This window comes from Bombus impatiens, unplaced genomic scaffold (genome assembly GCF_000188095.3).
Source record: "Bombus impatiens unplaced genomic scaffold, BIMP_2.2 scf_1079, whole genome shotgun sequence".
NCBI classification, from domain to species: Eukaryota; Metazoa; Arthropoda; class Insecta; order Hymenoptera; family Apidae; genus Bombus; species Bombus impatiens.
In genome coordinates, this window is record NT_177498.1 from 426,657 (window position 1) to 454,654 (window position 27,998).

General features: G+C 41.3%; 5 protein-coding genes and 2 long non-coding RNA genes across 16 annotated transcripts in view; 5 read left to right on the plus strand and 2 right to left on the minus strand.

Annotated features, from left to right (window-relative positions):
• Positions 1–5,079, minus strand: part of LOC117152308 — a 30,248-nt gene extending 25,169 nt beyond the window's left edge. The window contains exon 1 of one of the 2 annotated variants that reach the window (XR_004462652.1): positions 4,521–5,079. This is a non-coding gene — a long non-coding RNA (uncharacterized LOC117152308). Of the gene's footprint in view, positions 1–3,681 lie in introns of both variants that reach the window. The other variant, XR_004462651.1, reaches the window with a different exon arrangement.
• Positions 5,080–11,496: 6,417 nt separating this feature from the next.
• On the plus strand, positions 11,497–15,789 carry LOC100746710 (septin-2). 6 transcript variants are annotated; one of them, XM_012391474.3, is made up of 10 exons: positions 11,497–11,838; positions 11,930–12,250; positions 12,311–12,413; positions 13,017–13,182; positions 13,261–13,411; positions 13,604–13,769; positions 14,048–14,216; positions 14,607–14,688; positions 15,100–15,334; positions 15,428–15,789. In XM_012391474.3, the coding sequence occupies exons 2-9, from the start codon at positions 12,242–12,244 to the stop codon at positions 15,259–15,261; spliced, it is 1,008 nt and encodes a 335-aa protein (XP_012246897.1). In that variant the 5' UTR covers positions 11,497–11,838; positions 11,930–12,241; the 3' UTR covers positions 15,262–15,334; positions 15,428–15,789. The 6 variants fall into 6 exon arrangements, with proteins under 6 accessions (XP_012246897.1, XP_012246893.1, XP_033179446.1 ...); XM_012391470.3 differs by having other exon boundaries at positions 12,074–12,250; positions 12,321–12,413; XM_033323555.1 differs by having other exon boundaries at positions 11,498–11,838; positions 12,321–12,413.
• Positions 15,790–15,935: 146 nt separating this feature from the next.
• On the plus strand, positions 15,936–17,294 carry LOC100740841. The gene is made up of 3 exons (XM_033323556.1): positions 15,936–16,236; positions 16,492–16,621; positions 16,865–17,294. The coding sequence occupies exons 1-3, from the start codon at positions 16,225–16,227 to the stop codon at positions 17,095–17,097; spliced, it is 375 nt and encodes a 124-aa protein (XP_033179447.1). The 5' UTR covers positions 15,936–16,224; the 3' UTR covers positions 17,098–17,294.
• Positions 17,212–19,929, minus strand: LOC100747023 (fructose-1,6-bisphosphatase 1). The gene is made up of 4 exons (XM_012391483.3): positions 19,553–19,929; positions 17,900–18,364; positions 17,618–17,807; positions 17,212–17,518 (listed from the first exon to the last, which is right to left on the minus strand). The coding sequence occupies exons 1-4, from the start codon at positions 19,726–19,728 to the stop codon at positions 17,330–17,332; spliced, it is 1,020 nt and encodes a 339-aa protein (XP_012246906.1). The 5' UTR covers positions 19,729–19,929; the 3' UTR covers positions 17,212–17,329.
• Positions 19,930–20,457: 528 nt separating this feature from the next.
• LOC112213722 lies at positions 20,458–20,883 on the plus strand. The gene is made up of 2 exons (XR_002947621.2): positions 20,458–20,714; positions 20,789–20,883. It is a non-coding gene; the product is annotated as an uncharacterized LOC112213722 (long non-coding RNA).
• Positions 20,884–21,845: 962 nt separating this feature from the next.
• LOC100740962 (ubiquitin-conjugating enzyme E2 T-like) lies at positions 21,846–23,195 on the plus strand. 4 transcript variants are annotated; one of them, XM_012391506.3, is made up of 2 exons: positions 21,846–22,249; positions 22,543–23,195. In XM_012391506.3, exon 2 carries the CDS (start codon positions 22,551–22,553, stop codon positions 23,016–23,018), a length of 468 nt encoding a protein of 155 aa, XP_012246929.1. In that variant the 5' UTR covers positions 21,846–22,249; positions 22,543–22,550; the 3' UTR covers positions 23,019–23,195. The 4 variants fall into 4 exon arrangements, with proteins under 4 accessions (XP_012246929.1, XP_003493372.1, XP_012246930.1 ...); XM_003493324.4 differs by having other exon boundaries at positions 21,847–22,072; positions 22,481–23,195; XM_012391507.3 differs by having other exon boundaries at positions 21,847–22,072.
• Positions 23,196–24,430: 1,235 nt separating this feature from the next.
• On the plus strand, positions 24,431–27,915 carry LOC100747141 (RNA-binding protein spenito). Its single transcript, XM_003493377.4, has 2 exons — positions 24,431–24,875; positions 25,117–27,915. Exons 1-2 carry the CDS (start codon positions 24,754–24,756, stop codon positions 27,305–27,307), a joined length of 2,313 nt encoding a protein of 770 aa, XP_003493425.1. The 5' UTR covers positions 24,431–24,753; the 3' UTR covers positions 27,308–27,915.
• The last annotated feature ends 83 nt before the right edge of the window (positions 27,916–27,998 follow it).

The window sequence follows — 27,998 nt, forward strand, 5'->3', positions numbered from 1 at the left end:
CTTAAAAAAAAAAAAAAAAAAAAAAAAAACAAAGAAGAGAAAAAGAAAAATTATCCTCGTCCCTTGCACGGCTTTTCCTACTTTTTTCTTCTTTATTTTTTATTTTTCTTTTTTTTATAGAACACAGCGATCCAAAATACGAGACAGCTAACCGAGAAAGTGGGTTAATGCTTAATCGCGTTTAATTGTCCGTTTCTCGGCACTGGTTCGCCCGCAATTACCAGAGGTTACCTTTGAAACTCCCTTTGACCCTTTTCAAACGGATTCAGCTTCTTGGCCAGAAATAGCAAGCAAATATTTCAAAGCGCAAATTAAACGCATAACTCGATTAAAAGTATCGATTTCGTTATAAAGCACTTTGGTTCGCGACAGTCGTTTCGCCGAGCGTAACTGGAAATTTATTTATTTTCGAGTTGTTCTTTAAAAAAAAAAAAAATACGAAGGACGCTAGATCCGATTCTCGATTGTACGTATTCTCGGGACGAAAGAGCAAAGTACTGAAATTAAAACGGGATTTCCAAGCTGTTTCGAACGCGCAGTTTGCCGAAACTCTAATCTCTATCGATGGAGCAAGTCTTTTCGCCTCTTCTTCTATCGACGCGGCTCTGGTGGCAAATATTCGTAGCTATTCGATAAGAAACGAGCTTGACTCGACTGCTTCCTAACGTTTCGCGTGTACGATCGTCCGTTTCGCAAGGTCCGAGCATCCAAGAATGCCTGCTTCTTACCACCTACTTAGTCACCTAAGCATCGTCGATTCCAGGCAAGACAGAAATTCCTCGTACGTCTCGGTTTTTCCGCGATATTTGATTTTCCGGCCAGGCCTCGGACACCGTACGTCCATACAGGCTTAACGACTGTTTCGCACAGCGAGTTGGCAGCATCCGCGCACCAGCCGATACGCCAATTTTTCTGAACATTTTTTACGCGTTGCATCGTTCGTACAGCGTGCTGTTTCTCCGTTTACATAGTGTACGTTCTATCCATCGGCAGAACTAAAGTAAAAAGTCGACGATCGGAACCGGCGAGGGAACTTTTGAAAGGCGAAGACGTGGAAGCCGACGGCTGAAAGAACGCTGTCAGACTCGGTCTAACACCGAACCTCTAATTGAGATCATTTCAACTCGGTTTGCGTCAATCTACGCGAACGGAGGAAGTTTTGTCCATCGGTCGGTGTCGCGACGGAGCTTGCCGACTGTCGGGAACAGCGGAAAAATTAGGGGTTTGCGAGCACGACTTGCCGAACGGCCCGCTTCGAGGACGGATCGCATTTGCGAGCCGTAGAACGAAAGCGATCGAGCGATCGGCATCGGAAATCGTTGCTCGTGCGACGAGTTTTATCTCGACACGTTAAAACGACCCTACTGCAGCATTAATTCAGACAATTTGCGACGTGGTCCACGCTCGGTCGCTCTTGTTACATTCTTTTCGTGTCTTCCCATCGTCCTCCTGCCCCTCTCGGCGTTCATATACGTGCTTACTCTCCTCTCCTCTCCTCTCCGCTCCTCTCCTCTCCTCTTCTCTTCTCTTCTCTTCTGTCCGCCTGCTTCCGTCATCAGTTCGTCTCCCTAGTCGTTCGTCTCCTTCGGATGAAAAACGCAACGATCGACGCAGATCGGATTAGAAGCGATACCACGATACGATTATCGGCATACGTCGTTGGCGTTATGTCATCGTTAGCGCGATCCAACGAGGATTGTTCGTATTTTTCGTTACATCTAACGTCCTGGTAATCGGCCAGCTATTTCTAATGTCGCTCGCGAAGAATTCGTCCGGAAAAACCGTAGTACGATACGCGAGGAACGCGAACACTCGTCGATATTTATAAAGAACGGGGAATATTTACCCGTGAGATTTAAAACGCGTAATACCTACGCCGGCGTTTTCAAATATCACGTAGGTGCGAACGAAGGATAATTTCATCGCCCAACTCCACCGATTAATCAGCAAGCAGCCGTATTCGTGCGTAGGACATCGCGATTCGGATAAAACGAGCGATCTTTTCATTCGCTGTCTTTCCCCTCGTTCCCCCTTCGCTGGCGAGTCCGAGGCAACGTTAACACCGATTCGGTCGTGAACGCAACATCAACAATAAGTGCGAATTTCTTTGGTTAGCTGTCTTCTTGGTAGCTGAGGATACCGCGTGCACGGTGAATCGAGGAAGGAGCCGATGCAAAAAGCGGAATAACCAGAAATTTACTCGGAATATGAGCCTCGTGAAAAGAAACAACGGAGATCTCGTTGGAGGCCGAGACAAAAGGGGGGCTCGTTGCATGTTGGCCAGCCTTCTCGTAATTTCGCCCTTGCAAAACAGGAAGTGCGATACAAAGAGAGCGAGGCGCCGCGTTCTTTTTTCCTTCCGCGATGCTAACGAAATTAAAGGTTCCTTTGTCGCCAGTTTCACGAAATACGCGTATCTACACTTTGCAATAAGGCCCTCCTCTTCCCTAAGAGGATCGTTGTAGAGGGAAAGAGGAACGAGCTGTACTACTTTTCGCAGCACCGCTTTTTCTCAAACTCTCCTCTCCGTCATGCTGATACGACGACTCCATGGTACAGTACTCGACGAGCAGAAACGAGATACAACGGGTTTTCGGTGTCCGTACTCGTCGATCGAACGGCGTTTGCCGCCTTTAGCCTATCGCGTATCGTTGTCTCGTCCACGTTGTCAACCAACTGTCTTCGTGGTTCCGATATTGGTTGGGCTACGTTATATTTTTCCAGCCACCGCGATACCGGAGCATACGAAAAACGTCCGAGAAACCAGAGAGGCGTTCAAGCGAGAGAGGCGTCGTCCGAAAGATTTGAACGAGGTACGTGTCGTTTCCGCGTTAGCGGAGAATCTAGACGCGTTCCTAGACAGACGCAACTATTTTTATTGCGGCGTTATCGTTGAGCGTTATCGAGCAGCGAAGGCATTTCTTCCAACGGAATATTCCAACGTATCTTTCTCGCGAAACTCGCAAATATTTTCGTTGAAAGAGGAATACGCGTCGATCGATTATATCTGTCGTTTGGCTGTAGAAAAGAGATATCCGTCGTTTCGTATCGATAAATAGCGTGGAAAATTGGATTTTAAAGCGAGTGCTAATTCCGTCGGGTTACCTAGATGGGTCGAGTTGTTCCGAAACGGTTCCAACGGCGTCGTTGGAGGAACAGAGAATCGCGAAATCCGAGCGCCTTTCATCCGTGATTGCAGCATAGAGACACGATTTACTAGGTTCTTTCAATCGAGGCATGAGCCAGAAGTTTTATCTCTGACGTTTCTGTTCTTTACAAAATCAGGAAATCCGTCTTTTTGCAAGGGGGCCGAGGCACGTTTCACGCGTCTATGAATGAAGATCCATTTACATACGGTTTCGTATGGAAATTAGGCTGTAGGGCGCGCGAAACCTGTTCCAAATGCTCCGCTAAAACCGATTCTTAGCTTCAAAACCGATCCGTATTTGATAATTTTACCACTGCCGCGAATGTATACGCTCGCGTAACTGTTTTTCCACGCTTAACTTATTCTCCTAAAAATTCAATCGAGAAAGAATAGAGAAAATAACCGATAACCACGATGTTTTCCAACAAATAGGATATTTAGCGACGTAAGTGGTAAACGCGTAAACTAACCTCGATCCGACACGTTCGTCTTCGATGAAACTTCTTACCGGTAAACTTACGCTTCTTTGCTACGATCTTAACGGATTGCAACGCGTTTACCTCCAACTACGAGATCGTCGTCACATCGTTAGTATCCACGGCATCCGCGTTTCCCAACGATAAACAACGATAACGACAGAGAAGGAAGGAAGGAGGAAGGAAGACGGAGGTTCGAGGCAAACATCGTTACGCGTGAAACGATAAGCCGCGCTAAGCGGTTTCGAAAACGTCTTACGAGACTGGCAACGATTTTCCCACGACTCCTCCCACGACCTACACAGATTCTTTTCGAGGTTCTTCTTTGCCTTTTCGCCCCCTCGCCTTGTTCTCGTTGGCTGTCTTTCTCGCGTATACGAATCGTATTGACCGAGTCTTCGTCTCGGGATGCGAAGAGCTCACTCGGTCATGTAACGGGATGCAAGGAAAACGCACTCCAACTCCCTTTGATTTGCTCGCACAATGACGGCTTTCGTCCGAACAATGGCCATGCGAGGGTAAGATACGTGCTTTTCGAAGGTATCCGCCCGGTCGCGGAGAAGTTGAGGAAATCAGGACCGCAAAAGACGGGCTACCTGGTCGTCTGTAGCCGGATGGACGAGAGACGCCGAGGGAAGAAAGAAAAAAAAAGAAAGAAAGAAAGGAAGAAAGAAAGAAAGAAAGAAAGAAAGAAAAAGCGTGCGGGGAAAAGAAGTCGTGAACGCGCGCAGAACGAAGAAGAGGGAACGACTGGAAATACAAAAAAAAAGGAGGCACGAGAACGAAACGTGGCGGGATCGAGCACCTACGTCGATATACCGGTTACGCGCGCGCGATCATCATCCCCCTGCTTGCGACATGGCCGAAAAGTTTCTCACGAAAAGGAGGAACCGTACCTACGGTGGTCGACTTTGTCCAGAAGAAACGAAAAACGATCCTTCCACCGCCAAGCCACGCTCCTTTTTTCCTCTTCTCCTATTTCTTCGTCGAGTCAGAAAAGAAGATGCGCTCCGTACGAGGAAACAGAACACGGATGCAGACCGCGGCGTAGATCCGTGTATCCGTGTGTCCGTGTGTCCGTGTATCCAAGCGATCCCCGTGCACTTACGTTTGCAGCTAGAAGCAAAGAGCAGGTAAGAAAATGAAATTACCGTAGCTAGAAAAATGGCGTCGTCCTATTAGTATTTACGAAGAAAATGTCAAGCCGATAAGCGTTTCGCGGAGTTCGCGCTCCTACCGCACCTTCCACTCCCTCCTGGATCGCTTACGTTACTTACGTTGCTTACATAATAAGCGATGAACTCTCGGAGAACTCTTCTCCTCGCCTTTCTCATCCTGTCCCGGTCCCTCCTTTCTTTTCTAACCGCTCGTCTCGTTTCCTCGCGGTGGCACGGCGGCACGGCGGCACGGCGGCAACGGTTAGCGACGACCAAGGCGACGGTACACGAGCGCATCGCGATGGAGCAGCGATATCGGGACCCCGGCATCCAGAGTATAAAGGGAAAACGGTCTCGAACAGGAGGGAGTAGAGAGAACACGGAGGTCGACGTTACGCCACTGAGAATTTCTTCTGGCGATCCTCTTCGTCCCGATAGAGCTGTCGGTACCGTCTTCCTCTCGCGTCCACTCGTACCACATATCTTTTGCGCAACTCGATTGGCTTAACTCGCGCGCGCCACGCACATAACCTATTCCGCAACCACTCCGATTCCACCGGGAATATTTGCCCGCCAACAATTTTTCAAATCCTACGCGCCATCTTGCGACTTCCGTGTCGTACAGTTCTTCGATCTCGACCCGTTCTAATTCTTCGCGATGATAACGAAACGAAAGGCGTATCCTCGGAAGCAACCTAACCACTTAGTATTTCATCCTTTCTCTTTTTCTTACGAGTCCTGTAAGCCGGTGAAAGACGCGAACGAACCTTTAAGCGGCCGATCCTCCTCGTAGATTATTTCATAAGCATTCCCAATACGGAAAAGTTCATCCGCTCATACCCGGTATGAGCTCGAGCCGTTGCGCAAGCGATTCCAAGCCGGGGATCGCTCGTTCGTGCGCTCCTTGCCTCTTTGCTTGCTTATACGCGTCCGTGTTCAAATTCTCTGACATAAATGCATATATAAATACACAGAGTTACGTACGTGTACCTTCGAAAGTTGAACTGCACGAAGCTCGCAGTCCTTAAACGCATCGGAACGTTCGAATCGACTAGACGTTGCAAACATTGGACGCGTGCTGCCCTCTCTCGTTCTCTTTCTCGTTTAACTGCAAACACCGTGTTTACGCACCTACACATACTCGCGTATCTATCGAACCAGCGAGTATAAACGTTTCCATGTAGTAAATAACTTTGTGCGAACGACTCGCGATAATTAATATATATATATATAAATAATAAATATTACAACGATAACCTTTCCTATCTTAATACCGCGTTACTGCAAAACCTCGCGTTTGTAATACGCAACTTTTGATACGAACTGATTGCTTTTTCCGTCTTTCTTTCTATTCGATACTTGAGTAAACTATTACTCGGTAACGAATCGTACAGATTCGTATATAGAATCGCGTATACAGCGTATTTGTGTTCTTATCCTATTTACACTGCTGCGGGACAACGACGTTTTACTCTGTCTATCTCCTTTCATCCGATTCAACAACGAAATATCGATGCCGAGTACCGAATGCGATAACTGCGTTCCAACATTATAATAGCGACTAAATGGTTTAATCGCGAATAGAGACGAATACGAACCGTAACGTTAAGCTACAAACTAACGATACTATAAACGATACTAGAACGTAGAACGACGAGGGACCGAATGGCCGTTCTCGGATATTTTAACGATATTTGGAAGCAAAGGTCGAACGAATCGACTAAATCGATCGAACGACTTTTCATTTCGTGTTCCAAGCTCCGACTCGTCGTATATTCTTTCGATAAGAATAACAGCAGGAGGAGGAGAGGAACGAGCGTAGAACCATGAAATTTGATTAGCTTTCGCAGCTACGCGTGTGTTGGTTATGTAAGTTGGGGCGAATTAGCATTCGGTTGGTGACCGAATCCAACGTAAAATTTAAAAAACAGACAAGAATATCGGGCCGTAACTCGTTGGTAATCTTTGGCAGAGTCTCCGTACGGCCGATTGCTAATCGCTTGCCTCCTGAGAAATTCAAGCGGATCTACCTCGATCACGTAGGGGCGATTTCAAAAACGGGACACGTTGTCGCGAGCATACTCACGCCCATGCGCGCACCTACGTGATCGGGTTTTGTTTTCCACGGCCTCGTGTACGCGGAAGAATTATTCCCAAAGGGCTTACCGCTTCGCGCTGTCCCGGAAAAGGTGTGCGTACACGCGGCCGTTAGCATTCCTCCGCAACGCAGACGTCCGATCCACGAAATCTAAAGGAACGATCGATGTTTTCCTCTTTGTTGCTTCTTTATTTTTTTATTCAAGGTCGCGTCAACTATCTCTTACGGTCGTTAGCGGCCGCGATCGACGAAATACGCAATTAAAATACGCAACGAACGAAGCGTGAAACGGGATAAGGGCAGGTTACGAACTCGAACAACGATATCCATATAACGAGATACTTGGGCTCCAGCGTACCTCTTACCTACGAAAGAACCCTGCCCCGATTAAGACTATCGCGTAAAGTTGCATGAACGATAAGCGTCAAGGGTATTACGTGTTTTACCAACGACGATGTAAACCGTACGGTACGAGCGAGACGGAAACGTTGCAACGCGTCCTGGTCGAGCGTCCTTCTCGAAAAATATGGACGTCGTATGTATCCTTTCCCTCCAAAAAGAAAGACCAACCATCGAGATGTACGTACGCGTACGCGTAAAATCATGCACGAGAGTAGGATCACTCTACTTGGAGGAACCAGTAGGAAAAGAAGCCGGGCGATGTAACAGAAACGAACGAAAGAAAGCCACTCTGCCGAATCGATGGACCGACCGTTTTCGGAATGTTGGAAAGCTTGCATTTCGGCGATACCATAGCAATAACAGCAACGCGTGGTGTAGATCGGGTCATCTTGATGCAGGCGGCATGCGCGAGATAACAGTTTGTTGTATTTTGATAACGTTCAGAAACCGTGATATCCGTTTAAAAATCCTAACGATAGTCGCCTTTACCTTTCGCCTTGGACCAAAGTCAAGGGCATCGCCTGGTCGAACAGACAATAAATACCATACGGGGCTATCTATCGGAAAAATTTGTCCGTGTCGTTCGTATTTTTCCAGATATTTGAGCGTTTCCAGCTAAACGACGCGTATCGTACGTCGATCGTGGAGAGTCTAGAGGGTCTCTTACGCACGATAATCGGACACAAAGCCGAAGATAGATCCGTCGTATCGTTCTATCTTCGACTTTTTACATCGTCGTGATTTTGACAAAATTCGGACGAACCGGTTCCACGTTCTCCAGTTCTGCAGTTACGTCAGACGTTACTCAATGCGAAAGAACTCGATTGCACCAGCCGCAGAAGCGAGGGAGTTGTGCCATCCTCGCTTATCTCTTCCTTTCTTTCGCTATAGCGCGCTACTTCTTTGGCGTATAAAGTCGAGTCGCTTTCGAAGGATATCGTCCGCGCTACGAGTGCCACCTCGAGTTTCAGCTCCGTCCCCGTCTTTTCTAAAGACGCTCGTTCGCATTGGACCTAAAATCAAGACCAATCGGTTCGTCACGGCGATAAAGATGCATGGATGACGAAAGAGATATTTAAAGAGAGAGAGAGAGAAAGGAAACTCCGTGAATCTCATGGAAGGCAGCGCGTTACGCGTGTTCGATTACAGTAAGCACGCTTTCCTCGTGACATAATATTATTTAACCTAGAATAATACCGTGTACGATGGTTGCGTAAGGATAGAATTCGCGTGTCGGTAATTCGCGACACGGCTGCGAACGCGAGGCTGGTTCTTTTATTATATAAAGCCACGGGTTGCGCCGAGACCGTTCGGTCGACTACTGTCGCGTTCGCGGCAGCGCCTCCAGGACAGAAAGTTTCCTTCGTGGAACTGGCAAAGTTTTCGAACGGCTTCCGCCGAATCGAGCGCTGTTGCGCGATCAAAGAACTCGTCGAAACGAGACAATGCTATGCAGAATACGATACGTTAAGTCCTGTCTATGTAACATTGGTATTCCAGATAGCGCACACGCCTCTTGTCGAGGAACAACGAGGAAAGTCGGAGAACGTCGTGCCGTTGCATCGCTAACGCGACTCTCTTTACTCGTGATTCCTCCGCTTCGTGAATCCTCGCGCGACTCGTGATCCGTGATTCGCGATCCGCGTTTCGGCCCTAAAGGTCGATGTGAAACGCCGAGATACGATCGTTTATGTAACACTCGCTTCTCTTTTACTCCGTAGCTACCCTCCTAGCCTTACAGACGCTAGCTTAACCGATTTTTTTCTTTTCTTTCTTTTTTTTTTTCTCTTTTGTTACTTCCGGCCGCTATCGAAAATTTTTATCAGCGGTTACCGATAATCGGTACGCAGACAAAGCACGCCAAACACGGATCCTCTATTCGTTTGTTGCGTACAACTTTCCTTAAGCGGGGAGAGCGGGTATATCCGCTGCAGTTGATCGTTCCGTCGGTGGGCCGAGCAACCAAAAACAAAATTCCATCACGAATAATGGTTACTGACGACGAAAGAGAATTCTCTCGTATGCAATGGCTATCGGCGATCAAAAACGCTTTGTTAATCTACAACGATCGGTTGAAGTAATCTGTTGTAAATTCTTGTACCTCGATCCCTTTCGTTTTGGTTGTATCACACCACCTTAGGTACGGAAGATTATTACATTAATCGGCGTGAAATTATCGGCGTTATTCACCGTGTTACCGAAATCGTTATCTACCGAATGACCTTCTATCGCGTCGATTCGTCATTTCCAGCATTTTAAGCTCGCGTATCTACGTCCGATCCGACGATAAACACGCGACGAGTTCAAACAACGAATTCGAAAAATCCAATTCCTTGCCATTAGTATTCCGATACGTTGACATTCAAATATAACGCTTAACAGAGACTTCGTATAAATCGAGAAACACGAGTGGCCGGAAACTTTTGGACACGTTATACATATGCATTAGTAACTGATTCCGATACGCGCTATTACTATTCCTCTCTATCGTATCGTATCGTAATATATAAACGCCATTGCTCGCAACTATCTGGAACAAACCGTTTACCGATTTGATGGAAACTCGATCGTCCACCTTCCCCTGTGTTTCCTCGTTGCCTGCCGCCGCCGTCCTACGTATCGCTTTCGTTTTCATTTGGAAAAACGCTCTAGAAAGAGGATCGATTCGTATCGTTCAGCGATATGGCCGCTGCATAATTTTCGATTCGCAGCATCCGCGATGCTGATGCAACGCGCGCGCGCGGACGAGTTCACGAGAGACTCTCTTAACCGCTGCTGCAATTACGTTGACGCAACACCGAGAGACAGTCGGATTCGCTTTCTCTCATCTTTCTAGCTCTCTTCGCATCCTTCGACGATCTTTGCAATGTCCGACGTTAGAGATCGTTGGTTCGGCACACGTTCGTATCCGTATCATCGGTTACGTAACGGATCGGATCGGATCGTAACGGATACGCTCTATCCACGTGTTTCCTTCGTAATATACACGTGGAATATCGAACATTAGGAAACTCGGGAGAAACGCTATGCAACTGTCGATGAAATCGCACGGATCTTTTACGTACGCCGGCTACGAAAAGAGTACTTGTACACCGTTATATTTATTTTATTCGGCGGGTAAATTTTTCTTTATTCGTCTACCGATTGATCGAGATGAAATCCGCCCTTTTTAAATACGAATAAGCGTATCTGGCGAGAAGGTGGTCTCGAGGAAAGAAAGCGACCTTTAGCATTCAGCGACCAGCTATCGATTTCGCGTACGTCCGAGATACGAACCGTTGCATCTTCGCTGCGGTTTCGCCGCGGTAACCGTTGATAAAAATGTACACCGAAATGCTTCTGGACGCCGCGTTCAACGCGCTCAACGAATCGGTGTTGCCCAACCGTGTAACGAGCATAGAGGAAAAGCGTAATCCGTTAAGTAAGCGATACAGGGAGAGAAGAAAATGGAATCGAGTTTAGACGATGGATGGCGGATAACAGTGGATAACAGGGTCCCGGGGACGAAGGAAGAATGCGAGGCAAGTACGGCCCGGGTACAACGTGGTACATAAGCCGGATGGGTTCGTCTCGTGTTCCAAGTATTACAAGAGCGACGTCCACGTGTCGGGACTGTCAATTCGTAAAGTCGCGCACGACGAGCATCTTCGTCTACGTTCGCCCACCTTCGGCCACCGGGTTTTGCCCCTTCCTTCCTCGCCTTTTCCACGGGAACGTTGACTCCGAGGCGTGGCGCCGGAACTCGAGAAACATCCTAGCCCGACGACCTCCTCGGAAATTACGCGAGTCGTGATCGCGTACCATTCACGATCGCTCGCCCATGCTACGAATCTCGTTTCGAACCTCCTCTGCATCATCCGCCGCTCTTCGTTAACGTTCGACCAACCTTCGATCGACCATTACTTCCAGCCGCCATTTCGTTGCCTGCCCCGATTCCAATCGATTTCTCAGAATCGCGCAAAACAAACGAGATATATAATCGATAAGATAAATAACGGGAAAGATAAACTGCTTTTTTCTGCCGTTTTGTTTGCGATTCCGCTTAAAGGCTGGTACGTCCGTATTTAGTCGTCGGTTAGTTTGCACGGTCGACTAACGGAAAACGATACGCTTCGCGCGTTCTCAATTTTAACGAGACAAGATACATTTTCTTCCGTAGCGAAATTCGCGCTGTTTAGCCGTTTATCGACGGCACGAGATTTTTCTCCGTTCGATTTGCCAAGCGAACGAAAGGAACGCGGACAACTTATAGGTTTACGTAGCTGTAGCGAAATAAAAGTCTGTATGAAAACAGGCGTACCGTCGTGTACGTTGCGAGGCAGGTTGCGTCTTGCGAGCAGAGCAGACAGGAAACGAAGCAGGAACTGAACTAGCGAGCACGTTATTGATCGGTGGCCGTCAGTGCGCCAGCGCAGCGCGATCCTGAGGGCAAAACAGTAGCGATCTACCCTCGTTCGCGTTTCCAGTGCAGTGTTCCAGTGCTGTTTTATCGCCCATTCGGCGCTTCTTGTCCGACGCTTATCAAAGTGCCGTCGCGCGTTGCTAATATGTCCGGTGGTACGTATGCAAGCGTCTTTTCTTCTCTCTTTCTTTCTTTCCTTCTTTCTTTCCTCGCCTTCTTTCTCTCGTCTTTCTTTCTTCTTTCGAGAGACGAGACTCTGCAAAAAGGGACAAGGGTGAGACGAAAACGAGAAGCAGGACAATGAAAAACGAGAAGACGGGAGACGAGCCAAAGCGAACGACGTCTCGAGCAAATTGTTAATCGTCTGATCGTTTTGTCTGATTCATCAAGACAGGGACTATATCGGATTCGCGACGTTGCCCGAGCAAGTGCACAGAAAATCGGTTAAAAGAGGATTCGAGTTCACCCTGATGGTGTTAGGAGAAAGTGGCCTCGGCAAGTCTACTCTGATAAACAGTCTGTTCCTCGGTGATCTTTACAAAGACCGACGAATCCTCGATGCCGCTGGTTGGTACTATACGTACAAACATACTAAGTCGCACGTTCGACGATCATTGCCAAAACTAGTCCTTTCTAGAACGCATTGAAAAGACAACAACGATAGAAAAGAAGACGATGGACATCGAAGAACGTGGAGTCAGGCTACGTTTAACGATCGTCGACACACCTGGTATAGTTTCATTTAATACTTTATATACGGTCGAAAAAAGTTTTGCCAAAGGTCGCGGTTTTAGTGGACGCGTATTCGGACTGACTGGCGTTCCAAACAACGTAACGTCCGAATACCGCGACGCGTACACTCGTAAAAATCTCTCTCTCTCTCTCTCTCTCTCTCTCTCTCTATGTATATGTTTGATTTCATTGACGTATCGAGTTCATCAGAATGTCAATTCATCGGAATACGCATCCATTGTAACCGTAGCCTAACTCTCGCATCACACGTTAACAGTCGCCTACAATATTATTATCCGAACGAGGTGTCGTTACATAATCGCATTACTCCCGCATTCCACTAAATTATTTATACATCGTTCCGTTATATTATTAATTGCGTTACAAAGAGCCACGTTCCGTTACCAATTGCATCGAAAAGAGAGCCACGTGTCGAAGAAACGGATAAAAAAACGTCCAACTTGCACACTATGACGTCGATATGATACGATATGACGTGAAATAGGCGAGTTTAATGTAAACGTGTTACGCGAGAGTTGTCTGGCCAGGAAAATGTCACGAAATTTCCACACGCGCTACAAAATCACGAATTTGTATTCAGGATTTGGCGATGCGGTAAACTGCGAAGACACTTGGAAAGCGTGCTCAGCCTATATCGACGAACAGTTTCGACAATATTTTACGGACGAGAGCGGATTAAATAGGAAGAACATCCAAGACAATCGAGTACATTGCTGTTTATACTTCATACCTCCTTATGGACACGGGTATATCCGAGCATCTATCTATATCTGACACTGTATCGCCTCCTCTGTTCCCTTACTACCACCTTTCCTCCTTCGTAGACTCAGACAAATCGATCTGGAAGTATTGAAACGATTGCACCGTAAGGTAAACGTGGTCCCCGTAATTGCAAAGGCAGATACGTTAACGACCTACGAAGTGAAAATGTTGAAGGATCGAATACTCGCTGACATCGAAGAGCACGAGATTCAGGTAGTATCCGTCGTTCCTGTAATTTTCCTCTTATTTAACGAACCTGCATGCAACCGAAGTAGAGAAAAAACGAGAGAGAAAGAGAGTGAGAGAGAGAAAGAGAGAGAGAGAGAGAGAGAGAGAAGGAGGGAGAGAGCAGGGGAAGAGAAGCAGGCAATTAACGTGAAAAGACGCACGATGTTTTGCGCCTAGATATATCAATTTCCGGACTGCGACAGCGACGAGGACGAGGAATTTAAGCAACAGGACAAAGAGCTCAAAGCGTGCATCCCGTTTGCTGTGGTCGGCAGCTCGACGGTGCTGGAAGTCGCGGGCAAGAAGGTCCGCGGTCGCCAATATCCCTGGGGAGTGGTAGAAGGTAACTAGATCTCGGATTTTCCAAGCTGGCCGATGTTTCAAAAATGGCCATTTCTGCATCACCTTGCGAGCGAAAAGTCTCAACTTCTCCAACTTCGCATCTCGGACAAGCGCTAACAACAGTTTCTCTGCCTCGAGAGATCTCGTTCGCAAGCAGGCGCAACAATTGTCATTTTTAACGCGCTCTTTCACGAATACAGAAAAACATAGTCGAGACGATAGTGGCGTCGAGTAATCGTTCAAACAGGACATTAACGTTTGACTTTCGATCGGCCGCAGTGGAGAACCCGAAGCACAGCGATTTCGTGAAATTAAGAACGATGCTGATATCCACGCACATGCAAGATCTGAAAGACGTGACACAGGATGTGCATTACGAGAATTTCCGGGCGCAATGCATTTCTCAAATTTCACAGCAGGCCATCCGGGAACGGAGGTATTTACGCATGTAAATAAGTATTGCATTTCAGTAGGTATACTTCTCTCTAGATGTACGTACGTCCGTGTATATCTTTTCCCTTTTACGTATTTTTTCTCTCTTTCGTCGTTTTCCCGACCTTTTTTCCATCGTTTCTCCATCGTCTTTCCATACTAGTCTCTTCGTAGTATGCAAGGTGTCTCGGACGAATGAGAAAAAGCTTCTCAGGATAAAGTGAGACTATTTGAACGCGGGCATTCTTTCGTTCGGGATATCCAGGTCTGATCCGATTTAGCCGAGACACCCTGCGTTTCACTTTCTTCTTTCGATTTTATTGATCGAACGTGCCATCGATCGAACGTAATCGATACAGCCCAATTCCGCCAACAAACACATAATTTTATTTTCTCTCGTCCACAGTAAGCTGAAAAGAGATTCGGGCCCGCATTTTGAGAACAGTATATCCGATACCGACAGGCTACTCCTGCAGAAAGACGAAGAGGTAAGAGGCATCGTTACGATTCAAACGATATCGATTAAAGCAAACAGATCCGTATAAACGATTATGTATCTGTTTGAATAAAAAACGACGTTAATTTGTGCAAAGACACAAGTCGTGTGTAATATGTTTCCGGTAATCGTAAAAAATACGAAAATCTCAAGCCCGGCATTTTACCGAATTTCCTAGTTTTAGCGTACGATATTCTTCGAACAACCCCAAAGTAACGCAACAACTCCAAAGATCACGCCGGCTGGCAAAAGATCGCTGTTTCCAAGACGTTTTCATAAAAGCAATTGCATATTTGCGCCAGTGATCACGTATTTCGTGATTGAACAAAGTGCATCCATCATTTTCCTACTTCGCCGTTTGTAAACGGTTCCTAGAATTATTTCTAAAATCTTACCTTCGCAGATACGAAGAATGCAGGACATGCTGGCGCAAATGCAAGAGAAATTGAAGGCTACGGGCCAGGTTGGAACTGGAATCGGTCTCAGAGGACGAGTCGGCAGCCTTGGAAACGATCTGGACTCTACGGACGTCGAAAAGAAACGCAACAGTATTATAGATGTTTAAACTTCCGAGTACCACGATATTATATATATATATTATTATTATTATTATTATTATTATTATTATTGTTCTCATTATTATTAATCTTATTATTATTATCATTATTTTTATTATTATTATTATTATTATTATTATTATTATTATTATCATTATCATTATCATTATTATCATTATTATTGACATATATAATTACGTTTAACTCGGTTTTACGCGAATGCGCACAAGATTATCGAACGTGACTAAAGAAACCAGCAAGTTTTATATGCTCCTGTATGTATTAGATCCATCAGGTTAAATTAATAACCCGATAGGGAATCGAACGAGTTTCTCACCAGGTTTTCACTTTTATATGTATAGTGCATACGTATTGGACTTAAAAGACTGTCGCATTGTATAAACAGCGTTTGATATCACGATACGTATTCACAACGTGAAAAGCTTGTACCTACGTTATATCGTACGTGTAAAAGACACAAGGAAACTACGATAGATGTAAACAAAAAGTATACCGTGTAAGAAAAAGTCCTTGAATAACTTTCTTTCGTTTCGTTAATTCGTCAGCCCGAACTCATCGATCATGTTTAACCGCAGCATTGCGCCTCCGATCCGATTTCTACAACGATAAACATATTATTTATGTAACGAATTCTGATTTTAAAGAATCTTTCGCAAGCAGAAGGTAATTTGAATAATTCCATACCGAGAGTGGTGAAAATTTGAACGATTCAGGAACTGTTACGAGCGCATCAAATTAGCGATTACCGTTGTATAGCCGGATTGCCAATGCGGTTTTATTATTAACTACAATTATAGGCATGGATTCGTATTAAAGTTCCCCCAAATCGCCGTGATTTCATCTCCGTTTCGTCGCACCCGCACCTCGAACGTGGTATAAAATCCACCGGCTTCGTAACATTAAGCTATTTTATTTCAGCCAAGACACGCAGCACTCGTGCCAAGTTGCTAATGATTCCGAAGGTTTGTTCTTTGCGCGATTCATAATTCTCCTTGCGAATTTCCTCTCTCTCTCTCGTCTTTTCTTTTCAACTATATCGCTGATAAAATAATAGAATCCATAGTCTTGCGAACCATGATAAATACAACGTCGATCCCGTTGTAATAAAACACATTCGTCTCTGTAAATATATTTAAACGAATAACTCGCGATAGTTTTATCTTTGCTAATTATTTCGAAGAGCTGAAAGGCGTAAAACATTTTTTCCCCCTACATAGGCATTTCTCTTAACGATGACGTTGGTAGGAATTTTGAGCGAACCTCAAGGACCTGCCTATCTTCCGCCTACAGCGACTGGAGCACGACCAGCTCCTGCTGCTGGTCATCCGGACGAATGGGCCGGTGTAAGTAGCACCAACGTTTCCTTTCTTCTCTTTCGCCCGACTTCTTTTCACGAAAAAATTAGTTGTCTTTAATTTATCTCACCGATATTCGTAGTTTCGTATTTTTACATTCGTAATTTCGTACTACTAAAATTTACGCAATACGATAAAGATTTGCCTTATCGAATTATTATTATCACGCTCGTCGCGTAAAAGCATACCACGATAATTTCATCTACAGTCTGAATAAATACTTTTCTTTCCCCAGCTGGCTTAAACTTTGGCCACCACGAGTCACGAAAGGACAATGAAGCAACTGGAACTTATCACGTGCTATTGCCAGATGGTAGAACACAAATCGTCGACTACGTTGCCGACGGTGGTGGCTATCGGCCAATGGTACGATACGAGGGGACGGCAACTTATCCGGCTGCGGGATCTGCTCCAAGGACACAGGCTGCTACCGCAGGATCCACGAGTAACGAAGGATACAGATACTAAACAATTACATACATCAACGTTGCTTTTTCAAAGCAGGTAAACGTGGACATTCAACGAATGACAGAGCCAAAATTCGGCTAACGACACGACGTTCGTTGCACCAATAAGACAATGCAGCTCCAAATGTTGATTTATAAAATACGTATACTTAGAAAGTGTAGGCAAGTTATATCTTACAATAAAAGCTCCGAAAACTATTTCTTCGTTCGACTACTCTCTTCCCCGCTGTACACTATTTCTTGTGTTTTTCGATAAACTGTAAGACTTCTTGCACATCTTCCTGTGATCCCAAAAATATCGCGGATCTTTGGTGGATCTTCTCGGGCACGATCTCCAAAATATCAATCTCTCCGTTTGTTGCCATACCGCCGGCTTGTTTTACCAAGTACGCCATCGGAATACATTCGTACAAAAGGCGCAGCTACGAATAATAGTTTCGAAAATGCAGCACATGCGTATATGTATTTATAATAAAGACAAATGTTAATAACGTCGAAGGAGAAATGTGACTGTTTTATACCTTGCCGGTAGGATGAGTTTTCGTTGCCGGATAAAGAAATATTCCTCCATACTTTATCGTCCTGTGCACATCAGCAACCATAGAGCCCACATACCTTGCGCTGTATGGTTTCCCATTCTCAGGATATTTCTTCGAATGTATATATTCCTTGATGGCTGTGTCCCAGGCAGTCTCGTATCCTTCGTTGATGCTAAAATCATCGTTACCAGCCTTGTCGCGCATCACATACGCTACGATGCGCAAAACGCCATTATAAATAAATATAATAACAAAGCTAGATACCAGTAGATATTTCCTCTGGGAGGTATGCGTAGATCTTTTTCCGTCAAAATAAATTCTCCGATCGCTGGGTCGTAGGTAAAACCATTGACTCCGTGGCCAGTCGAGAGTACCATCATAGTTGCCGAACCATAGATCGCGTATCCAGCGGCGAGCAAATTTTTACCAGGTTGAAGAGCATTCGCCTCCATAGACGGTCTCGATTCGTTCGGTTTCTTAAAGATTGCGAATATAGAACCAATCGATACCAAACAATCGATATTGGATGATCCATCCAACGGATCGAAGCACACGATATATTTTCCGCTCGCTTCGGTTTCCACTTCGATCGCGTTCGTATTTTCTTCGCTTACGAGTAGGCAGGTTGTGTAAGAGGATGTCAACATATTCACGAACATCTCGTTGCTCAATACATCCAACTTTTTCACGTCTTCCCCCTGGACGTTTTGAGTTCCGGCTATGCCATACCTGTTCGAATAAAGTGTCATTAAAAAGAGGAAAGTATAAAGATTAAGATTGGGACTAGGTGAAGCTTCTCTTCCTAAAAATGCTCGACTAATCGAGTGAGTACATATTTCGTACGTGTACATACCGTGTAAATTCGTAAATTACAATATTTCATTATGAAACGACCGATGTGACGAATCGTAAATGAGGCGCGTAAAGCGTCTCGTCAGAATCTAGCGGCTATGCGAATATTCCAACAAATAACGCTTATCGTTCACGAGTTTCAAGCTATTGAACAAAGCCAATGAACAAACGCAACGCGATCGATTATTTGTCAATCGTCTTTGTTTCGTTATAAAATAATTATTATAACTATTGATCGATTACGATTATTAACTATTAGGTAACAACTATTCGTAATATGGATATTAGTTTTGCAGAAGGTTTGAAAATTTCAAATCAGAAGATGATAATCAAGGAGAAATTTTCAATGCACCGTAAGAAAAGGAGACTTGTAGAAAAGAGCGGACAACTGGACGAATGGACGCTTCTTTAAATTAAGAATCTACGATCTATAAGATCAAACGATCGATATCGCCGTCGATATTCAGATTTCTCAACATTGTATCGACGATATGTACGTGTAAATAGGATGAATCGGAACACAGCGGCAAGTATACAGCGGGGGCCGATCCAGCGGACTAAAACAACAGTTCCAACTAAAAATCGATACAAAGATATGCCCGATATGGCGATGCTGTTTTCGAATTATAGCCACTTCGTGACACTAGAACGTTACTTGGATCAACGATATCCTGGCAAACGGATAGAGTCGTTATTAATCCGTATTTAACTATTCGTCAAACGACTTACACGATCCATGATGCGACGCGTTCGCGCGCTTTCATCGAAACTGGACCTGCTCGCTTCGAGCAATCTCTCTCGTGGTAGGTAAGCAACCACCACAATACGAAACAAACTGTTGCTCGAAGACAAGATCATATCGGGCTTTGTATTAATCGATCTAGAGGATCTCCTACGTACAACGATATTGCGAATCCCTCTTCTATGATCCAACGCACCTAATCCAAGCCCTAGTTATTGTTCATATAGGAAAAGTATTACTGTAACGTTATGAATTTATGCAAAAACATATTAGACTGGGAAAAATGATTGACAAATAAACATGTATATATAATAAATACTCACATATTGGCAATACCGGCTTTCCTAACTACCGAACTGACCGCTTTTACAGCAGTTTGTATGCTGTTGAGAAGCTGAGTTAAATCTCCCGTAGCGTCTTTTATTTTTCGTTGCTCGGACAGTACGAATCTCGTCAGTGTCATGCAGTTAGAATCGAAAGAATCGCTCTTCGAAGTCATGTTTTGCAACTGCTAACTATAGCGTAACTTCTATCCGACGCCGTCTCAGTGAACAGACTACGGCAAATCTGTTTACGCGTAGTCTTATATAAACTCGTGTAAACTGGTCTATATAAATTCGTGCAACTTCTTGATATTAACTTATCTCTATAGCGAAAGCAGTCGGACGAAATGTAACAACATTAAATTTGCGTTATAACTCATTTGAAAGCAATCTCAATTTGATAATAATTCTTCCATTTTCTTCTCTGTTCTAAAAGTACGATTAAGTAAGAACGATTTCCGTCTCGAACTATTGAGAACATTATTTTCTATCTTAAAGTGTCTAACAATCTCCAAGTGACTACAGCAAACAGCGATTACTAGACTACAGATTTTTATGTACCCATGTTTTCCTATTGAATTCCTATTGATTTCCTATTGAATTCCTATTGAATTCCTATGTTTAAGAATATAATTGAAAGAATAAGACTTTGCTGTTAAAAATTGTTTCACACATCAAGTATTATAGAAAGCACCTATACCTTGAATATTTTATATATTTTTTCGTATCGTCTGCATTCTATGCAACTTGTACTTTCGCATAAAATTCCAAATGAATGTATAAATATCTGCGGTCCAATGATTACAGATTACATTGTAACATAACATTACGGACAACGCTTGATGCATAATTATTTACAGCGTTATCAGCTTATATGACAATAATATTCTCAATGATAAATTGTGCAAGGGTTATCGACGCTGCCAATGTTCTAAAGTTAACGCTCGTAACCGATAATGTATTTGAATGTAATACGAGTGCTATCATAATGTATTATACAGGGTTTCTCGTTTTAATCGGTCCACGCAAATATCTCCAAAACTATTGTATATTACTGCGTACCTGTGTACCTGTATATCATTCGAGGAAGCGTTTCAAATCAAACTCATATTGTTTCAAGGCGAACATTTTATCTCGGTGGCAATACCTTCGAGATTTCAAGGTGACATTTCTTTTTTTAATAGAACTACACATTTTTCTTATACACCATTCGATGCAGCTTTCAATTCTCGACAGAAAAGTACCAAGGCACTTTAAAAGGGTCGACAGATGATTAATTCAAATGACATTTTATCATCAATCTTATAGAACTGATCATACAAGGAAAAAAACAAGGAAAGATATAAGACAAGGATTTTATGCTTATGTTTCCTTGTCTTTCGTACACTCGATTTGGTGAAATTAACATTGAAATATCCCTTAAACTAAGCATTTTCGCATACTCGTCGGACAAAATAGTTTAATACTTTTTTGTAGGCAGTTGAAAGATGTATCGAACGGTGTATAAAAATGTGTATAATTCCATTTAAAAAACAAAGGATAAACTTCGGTATTTCGAAAACCCCTCCACCTAGACCAATCTGGCAGTCATCGTGAGACGTCCCTCTTCAGAATTAACATTGCTCCGTTTTCGTCTGCATAATAAACTTGCCGGACCTCAGGCACAATTTTGTATATACGTACGTAATAAAATAATGTTATGTAAATAACCAATACGTAGAAACTCAAACGCAACTTTTTTACTTTTTTATTTTCGTCTTACTCTACCTGGTACTTATAGACGAACCCCTTAAATATTTTGTCAAATCTCTCTCTCTCTCTCTCTCTCTCTCTATATATATATATATATATATATATATTTCTTCTGTTACTTTGAATATGCATATATGATATTATAAATATCCACAATTACATAATATTTATACATTATCCATACGTAATTATTAAAGAAATGATGTACAGATTCAAATCACTTTCTCTAAACAAACATTATTTACGTTCCATCTACACATCCGTTATAACATTAAAACTAAATTCCCTATACATACTGACAAGTGATGCTATCACCGTATTTCGTATTTAAAGAAGGTTTAATTTAATGCAATATCCATTTTTATATGTATATATATATATATATATAAATTGAATATACACGTGAATAAAAATTAATTTGTAAACACTCCAAATATTGCTTAATAGTCGCTAGTGAATAATAATTTTTAGGGATATTTTATATCACTGAAAAAAATCTGCTAAACGGTATAAGTATATTTAATTAAACGACACAGCTATATTTTCGACATTTCACTTTCCACTTAATCTTCGAGAAAATATATATGTACTATTTTATAACATCTCAGATTTTCCCCTAGATTTTGACTACGTAATTTTAGTTACCTTTTCCAGCTGGATCTGTTAGACCGAGTACTCGCAATATTTGAAAGATACATCTATTTACAACTAGTTTGAAAACAATTCAACGTTCATAATTTTTAAGCAAAAGTTATGTTACATTAACAGGTAACTTTATGAAAAATTAGTACGATATAATTATATCTAAAGCAATCGGAAGATAAAATTTGAATTTAATTTGAACGGGTAAAGAGTATGTGCAAGTAGAATGTATTAAGTCAATATATAAGATAATGAAGTAATGATAAAAAATTGGGCAAAAGGTACAAATAATAATTGATTCAGGTACATACAATTAATTTATTCGTTATTCAGAGAAATGTAATTTTGAAAAAAGAAGGGAAGCATTATCGATTAATTATAATAATGCTATCAACACAAGAAACAAAAAGGTCATTCGACAATTGAAAATTTTATTTGTGTAATACTTACGTATTACAATTACAAATAGACAACAATTATATAATAATAGTTTTATTTTAAATTAACGTTATATTGTCTCTTTTGTTTGTTTAGATTAAATTATATTTAGCTTATTGTTTAACTTACATTCAGAGATCTGCTTATTCCTATTAATGGTGGCATAATGCAGAAATCTATCAGATTAAAACGTGAATTTGAAAAACTTAGTCAAAATCCTGTCGAAGGTATTTCTTGTTATCCACGGTCTGAAAATTTTGAAAACCTTGTTGCAACAATTATTGGACCAATTGGAAGCCCATATAGTGGACACGTTTTTCAATTGTCCATAGATATTTCTGAACAATATCCATTTGAACCTCCAAGGATTACATTTCAAACACCTATTTATCATCCAAATATTGATAATAATGGCCGAATTTGTATGGATCTTTTAAACATGCCACCGAAAGGTAACTGGAATCCAACTATCGGAATAAAAAATCTTCTGGATGCTGTAAAATGTCTATTGGGAAATCCAAATCCTGATGATCCTTTAATGCCAGACATAGCGCAAGAATATAAATTTAACAGACAAGAGTTCGACAGAAAAGTACAACAGTTTATGATAGAAAGAAAAAATAAACTGTTATAATTAATCATAACTATAATCAATCGATACCTAATTCCATTTTTTAAGTAATTCAAGTGTGTTACAAATGTATATAATATATTTATTACCTTTCTCTTTTTATAAAGGCGTAAGAAATTGACCTTGTTTTCTTTATGTACTTCTCATATATTTAATACAATTCCCTTATTTGTCATGTCATCTTCTACATTTTCTTGAAAACTTTTATGTTGGGTTTTTCCGAACCTTTTATAAATATACACAGAATGTATAAATATTATGTATAAAGATCGATACAACTTCAGGTCGGTGGACATTTGTAAGAAACGTTCAGTGAAAAATTGTCCTGCAGCTTGAATTTTAAGGTAAAATCTTTTTGTTTTCATTGTATTTTGTCCATCACTGTATAGAAAAACTTTTCAAACAAATATTGAATGGAACTGAAGGAGGTACTATTTGATGTTATTAGCTTTTCTTTATAAGTGGAGATGTAAACCATGTAAACTATATTTTTTTAAAATGCAATAACATTTCTTAATGATGTGCCGATCGATGCACCTCATCTTCCAATGGTGATCTTTACGCATAATATTTATACACTCTTTACAATTAATAGATCATAGTTTACAAATCATTCTTACAAAACTTTCTACTTGCAAAATTCCAAAATGAAAAAAAAATGCTTAAGAATATTTCTTATTCGGAAGTCTTTAATAATTCAATAATAATCTTAGCAAAACTAAGTCAGATTAGATTCATATAAAACCTATGCAGAATTAGCAATAATATATAGATGAATTGATGCACAATATTTTCATACTGTCAGAAATTATTATCAAACGACCTTAAATAATCTCGCACCTTTCACATATTTTTAAGGACAATTGCGTCAAAATATATTTACTTAGAATGTAAAACAATTATATCATATATTTTATTAATCTTTTTTTTATTTATAGCGCATTAAAATGTGTTATATATTGTACCAGAAAACATTCAAATGTACGGATAATGCAATAAATTACTTACTACTTATAGCATTAACATTTATGAAAAAGAATTACCCCTTAAACGAGTAAAAATCTTTTTTCAAATTCGAAACTATAACATCTTTATAACGATATAGATACGCGATTTGAATTCATTTATTTCTACTTATTTCCAAAATAATATAGAATAGAAAAAAATAAAATTATCTATTCCATATTTTATACAACCAATCAAATTTCTTATAGAATGCACTCTCTCGTGAAATAGTAAAACTACTGATATGTTTGAAGTGCCCTCTAGAAAGAAAAGCGCGTAGCTGTTTCTTCAATACATGTTGAGCGGATCATCTCGTTTCGTCGACGGAAACGTACTACTTGCACATCAATTTGCGAATCAATAGTTTTTACATGCAAGTAGTAGCATATATATATATATATATATATATAGAAACAGAGAAAGAGAGAGAGAGAGAGAGAGAAATCAAAACAAATATAATTTGGAAAGAATAAACCGAGTTAAAAGAGATTAAGAGATTTGAAGAAATGCAGAGCTTAAATATTTGATTAAATTTCTATGGAATTCCTTTTAGCTTACTAGGAAATTCCGGAAGTTAAGTAAGGAAAGAGGAAAGTCGCCATTTTGTGCTCATTGAGGAGGATAAAGACTTCGTGAATGACGGCTTGATTCAAGCCGAGTAATCTTTCTGTAATTATTGTTCCTTTGTTTTTCCTTCGCCATTTGTTCGGCTCTGCCGTGTTAAACAGCGTTGATGATTGGGATTCCGCGTGACGATCGACATAAGATCACGGTTAAAATCCGCAACAATATGAAAAGGAGCTCTAGTCGTGACACTCCTCCGCGCGTCAAGAGAAGTAGATCATCGATGGGACGGTAAAAATTTTTCATAATATACTAAACTCTATTTTTAGAAATTTATACGAAGTGTGTATTATTTTACTTTATATTTCTTTACTAGAATAGATACTTAGATATATAGACTTAGAGATGGTATATAACATTACCTAGAGGTAACAAGTACATATGTATATAGTAAATTGTTGAAATTTTTTGTTTTTTACGATATAACAAAAAGTATTTCAATTATAATAGAACTGTTTTAATTAATTTGCAGATATGATGATTCCAGTGATGAGCGAATAACTCCTGAAAGAATTCGCCGACGTAGTAGAGGTGCAAGAAGTCCCAGTCCTCCAACGCGTGCCTCCTCTCATGCACGTTACGTAGAATCAAGCTCCCATAGAGATGATTATTTAAGAGCACCCAGAGAATTACCACCAGAGCGTCCATATAGTTATAAAGTGCTTTGTATCAGTTCAATTCACCCAAAAGCAAGTGACGAAGTGATAAAAGATACTCTTTATAGAGAATATAAGAAGTTCGGAGATTTTTCTATTAGAATTTCTCATGAATTAGATGAACGTGTCGCATATGTTTGCTTCAGAAGTTCAGAAGATGCTAGAGATGCAAAGCATGCAAAACCAAGAATCATTATGTATGACAAGGTAGCACTTGTTGAACCAGTTTATGAAAGACCTGATACCTACCGACGTCCAAGATCGATCACGCCCCCTGATTATGAAAGATACTATGCCAGAAGTCCTGGTCCAACAGATAGACATAGACCTTTAGAAAGATATGAAAGAGTTTATGGACCTCCAGTTGGTTTGCCTCCACCGCACAGAGAAATGAGGCGTGAGGCAATCCCTCCTCCTCATCATGAATTTGTTCGACCACCAATTCATCATGGCCCACCCCACGTTCATCCTGGTCCACCTCATCATTATGGCCCTCCAAGGCATATGATGATTCGACATCCAGTTCATGGATTTGAACGCGTGGAGAATAAAAAAGATAAATTTCCCAATTATTTACATCATGTTTCTCCAGAAGATGACCCACTAGCGACAAGAACACTTTTCGCAGGGAACTTAGAGATCAACATTACAGAAGACGAATTAAGACGTATCTTTAGTAAATATGGAATCGTTGATGATATTGATATTAAAAGACCTCCACCAGGTACAGGAAATGCTTATGCTTTTGTCAGATTTCAGACATTGGATATGGCACATAGATGTAAAGTTGAACTCTCTGGACAATATATAGGAAAATTCCAATGTAAAATTGGATATGGGAAAGCTACACCTACCACAAGAATTTGGGTTGGTGGTTTAGGACCATGGACTTCTGTACCACAGCTAGAAAGAGAATTTGATCGATTTGGGGCAATAAAAAAGATTGATTATATCAAAGGCGATAGTAATGCTTATATCTTATATGATTCAATTGATGCAGCACAGGCTGCTGTAAAAGAAATGAGAGGATTTCCTCTAGGTGGTCCAGATAGGAGGCTGAGAGTCGATTTTGCAGATGTGACTCCTGGATTTGGATATAAACCAAGACCCTACCCAGAAGAAAGTGGAGAATTTAGACCAAGACCAGTAGATTATGAACCTCCTTACGATCCTTACGGGCCAGATAGTGATTTTGGTTATGGACCAAGAGGATTCCGAGGTAGGGGATCTGCACCTTGGCATGAAAGAAGGGGCGGAGGAAGAGGGGGTTATCGCGGGACTTATCCAGAAAATTATATGAGAGAAGAAGCCGATTGGTCTAGCCGCAGACCGCCTCCAGAATTAGAGTATGAAACACCAAGAAGCTTACGTCGATCTTTATCGAGAGAACCTGGTGTAGATAGATCAAGATCAAGATCTCCTCGTAGAAGGCAAATTGACTCTGATTCCGATTCAGAGAATACTCGTAGTGGAATGCTGTCTACTTCTCGAACATTGCCCGAAGTGGCAAGGAAATCAATAGCAATATGGCAAGGAGCACTAATCTTAAAGAATTCTCTATTTCCAGCTAAGTTCCATTTAACTGATGGTGACACAGAAATAATCGAGGCCTTGATGAAAGATGAAGATGGAAAACATATGTTGAGAATTACACAAAGATTACGTTTAGATCAACCAAAATTAGATGATGTGTCAAAGAGAATTCAAACTTCTAGTTCACATGCTATTTTCCTAGGACTGGCTGGTTCAAGTACAGTTATATCTACAGATGATGCTAATGTTCAAACCAGGCCCTTACGCAACTTAGTATCATATTTAAAACAAAAGGAAGCAGCTGGTGTCATTTCATTGCTTAACAAAGATACAGAGGGAACTGGGGTGCTTTATGCATTTCCACCTTGTACATTCTCTACAGAACTATTAAAACGAACCTGTCCAAGCCTCAGTGAAGAGGGACTTAAGGAGGATCATCTGGTAATCGTCGTTGTTAAGGGGGGTAGTGCTTAAGTTTCCTCGATGATCACAAACTAGAATGGATACATGTATATACTGGCTGGAGTGTTTAGTACCATTTCTCATATTAAAAATGAGTTACAGTCTTTTAAAGAAATACTTTATATTTGAAATGTGCAAAATTTTAGAAAATTTATAATATGAATCTGTCTTATGATCTCTGTTCTCATAAATCACCATATTTACATCGACAAAAAATATTTGTTAAAAATTGTACATTATATAATATAGATTGAAATTTTGTATTAAAAAAAAAGAAAAAAAAATGAGGGAGAAGGAAAGCTTAAACAAAAGGTATTGAAACAAAGTATCAAAAATATTCAGAGTAAACATACATGATACAAATTTTTTAAATAAGCAATTTTATTAATAAATGTTATGTAAAATGATACATACGATAGTTTGGATTGTGAAAGAAATTTCAAAATATAAATTCAGGTATCTATTACATTATAAGAAAATATTAGATCAATTAGATCAATGTAAACAATTCCTTTCGTACTCTTTTTCTTTTAATTATGAATGTTTAGGGACATCGAAAGGTTACTAGACGTACAAGCCTGTATATGCATAAAAAGAAATGAAATTATTATGAATCTGAATTGCAAGGAAAATTTAAGTTATATTAATAACAATATTAAAGTAATAATAATGGTAACAATTCTATACAGAATGTTATTTTAAT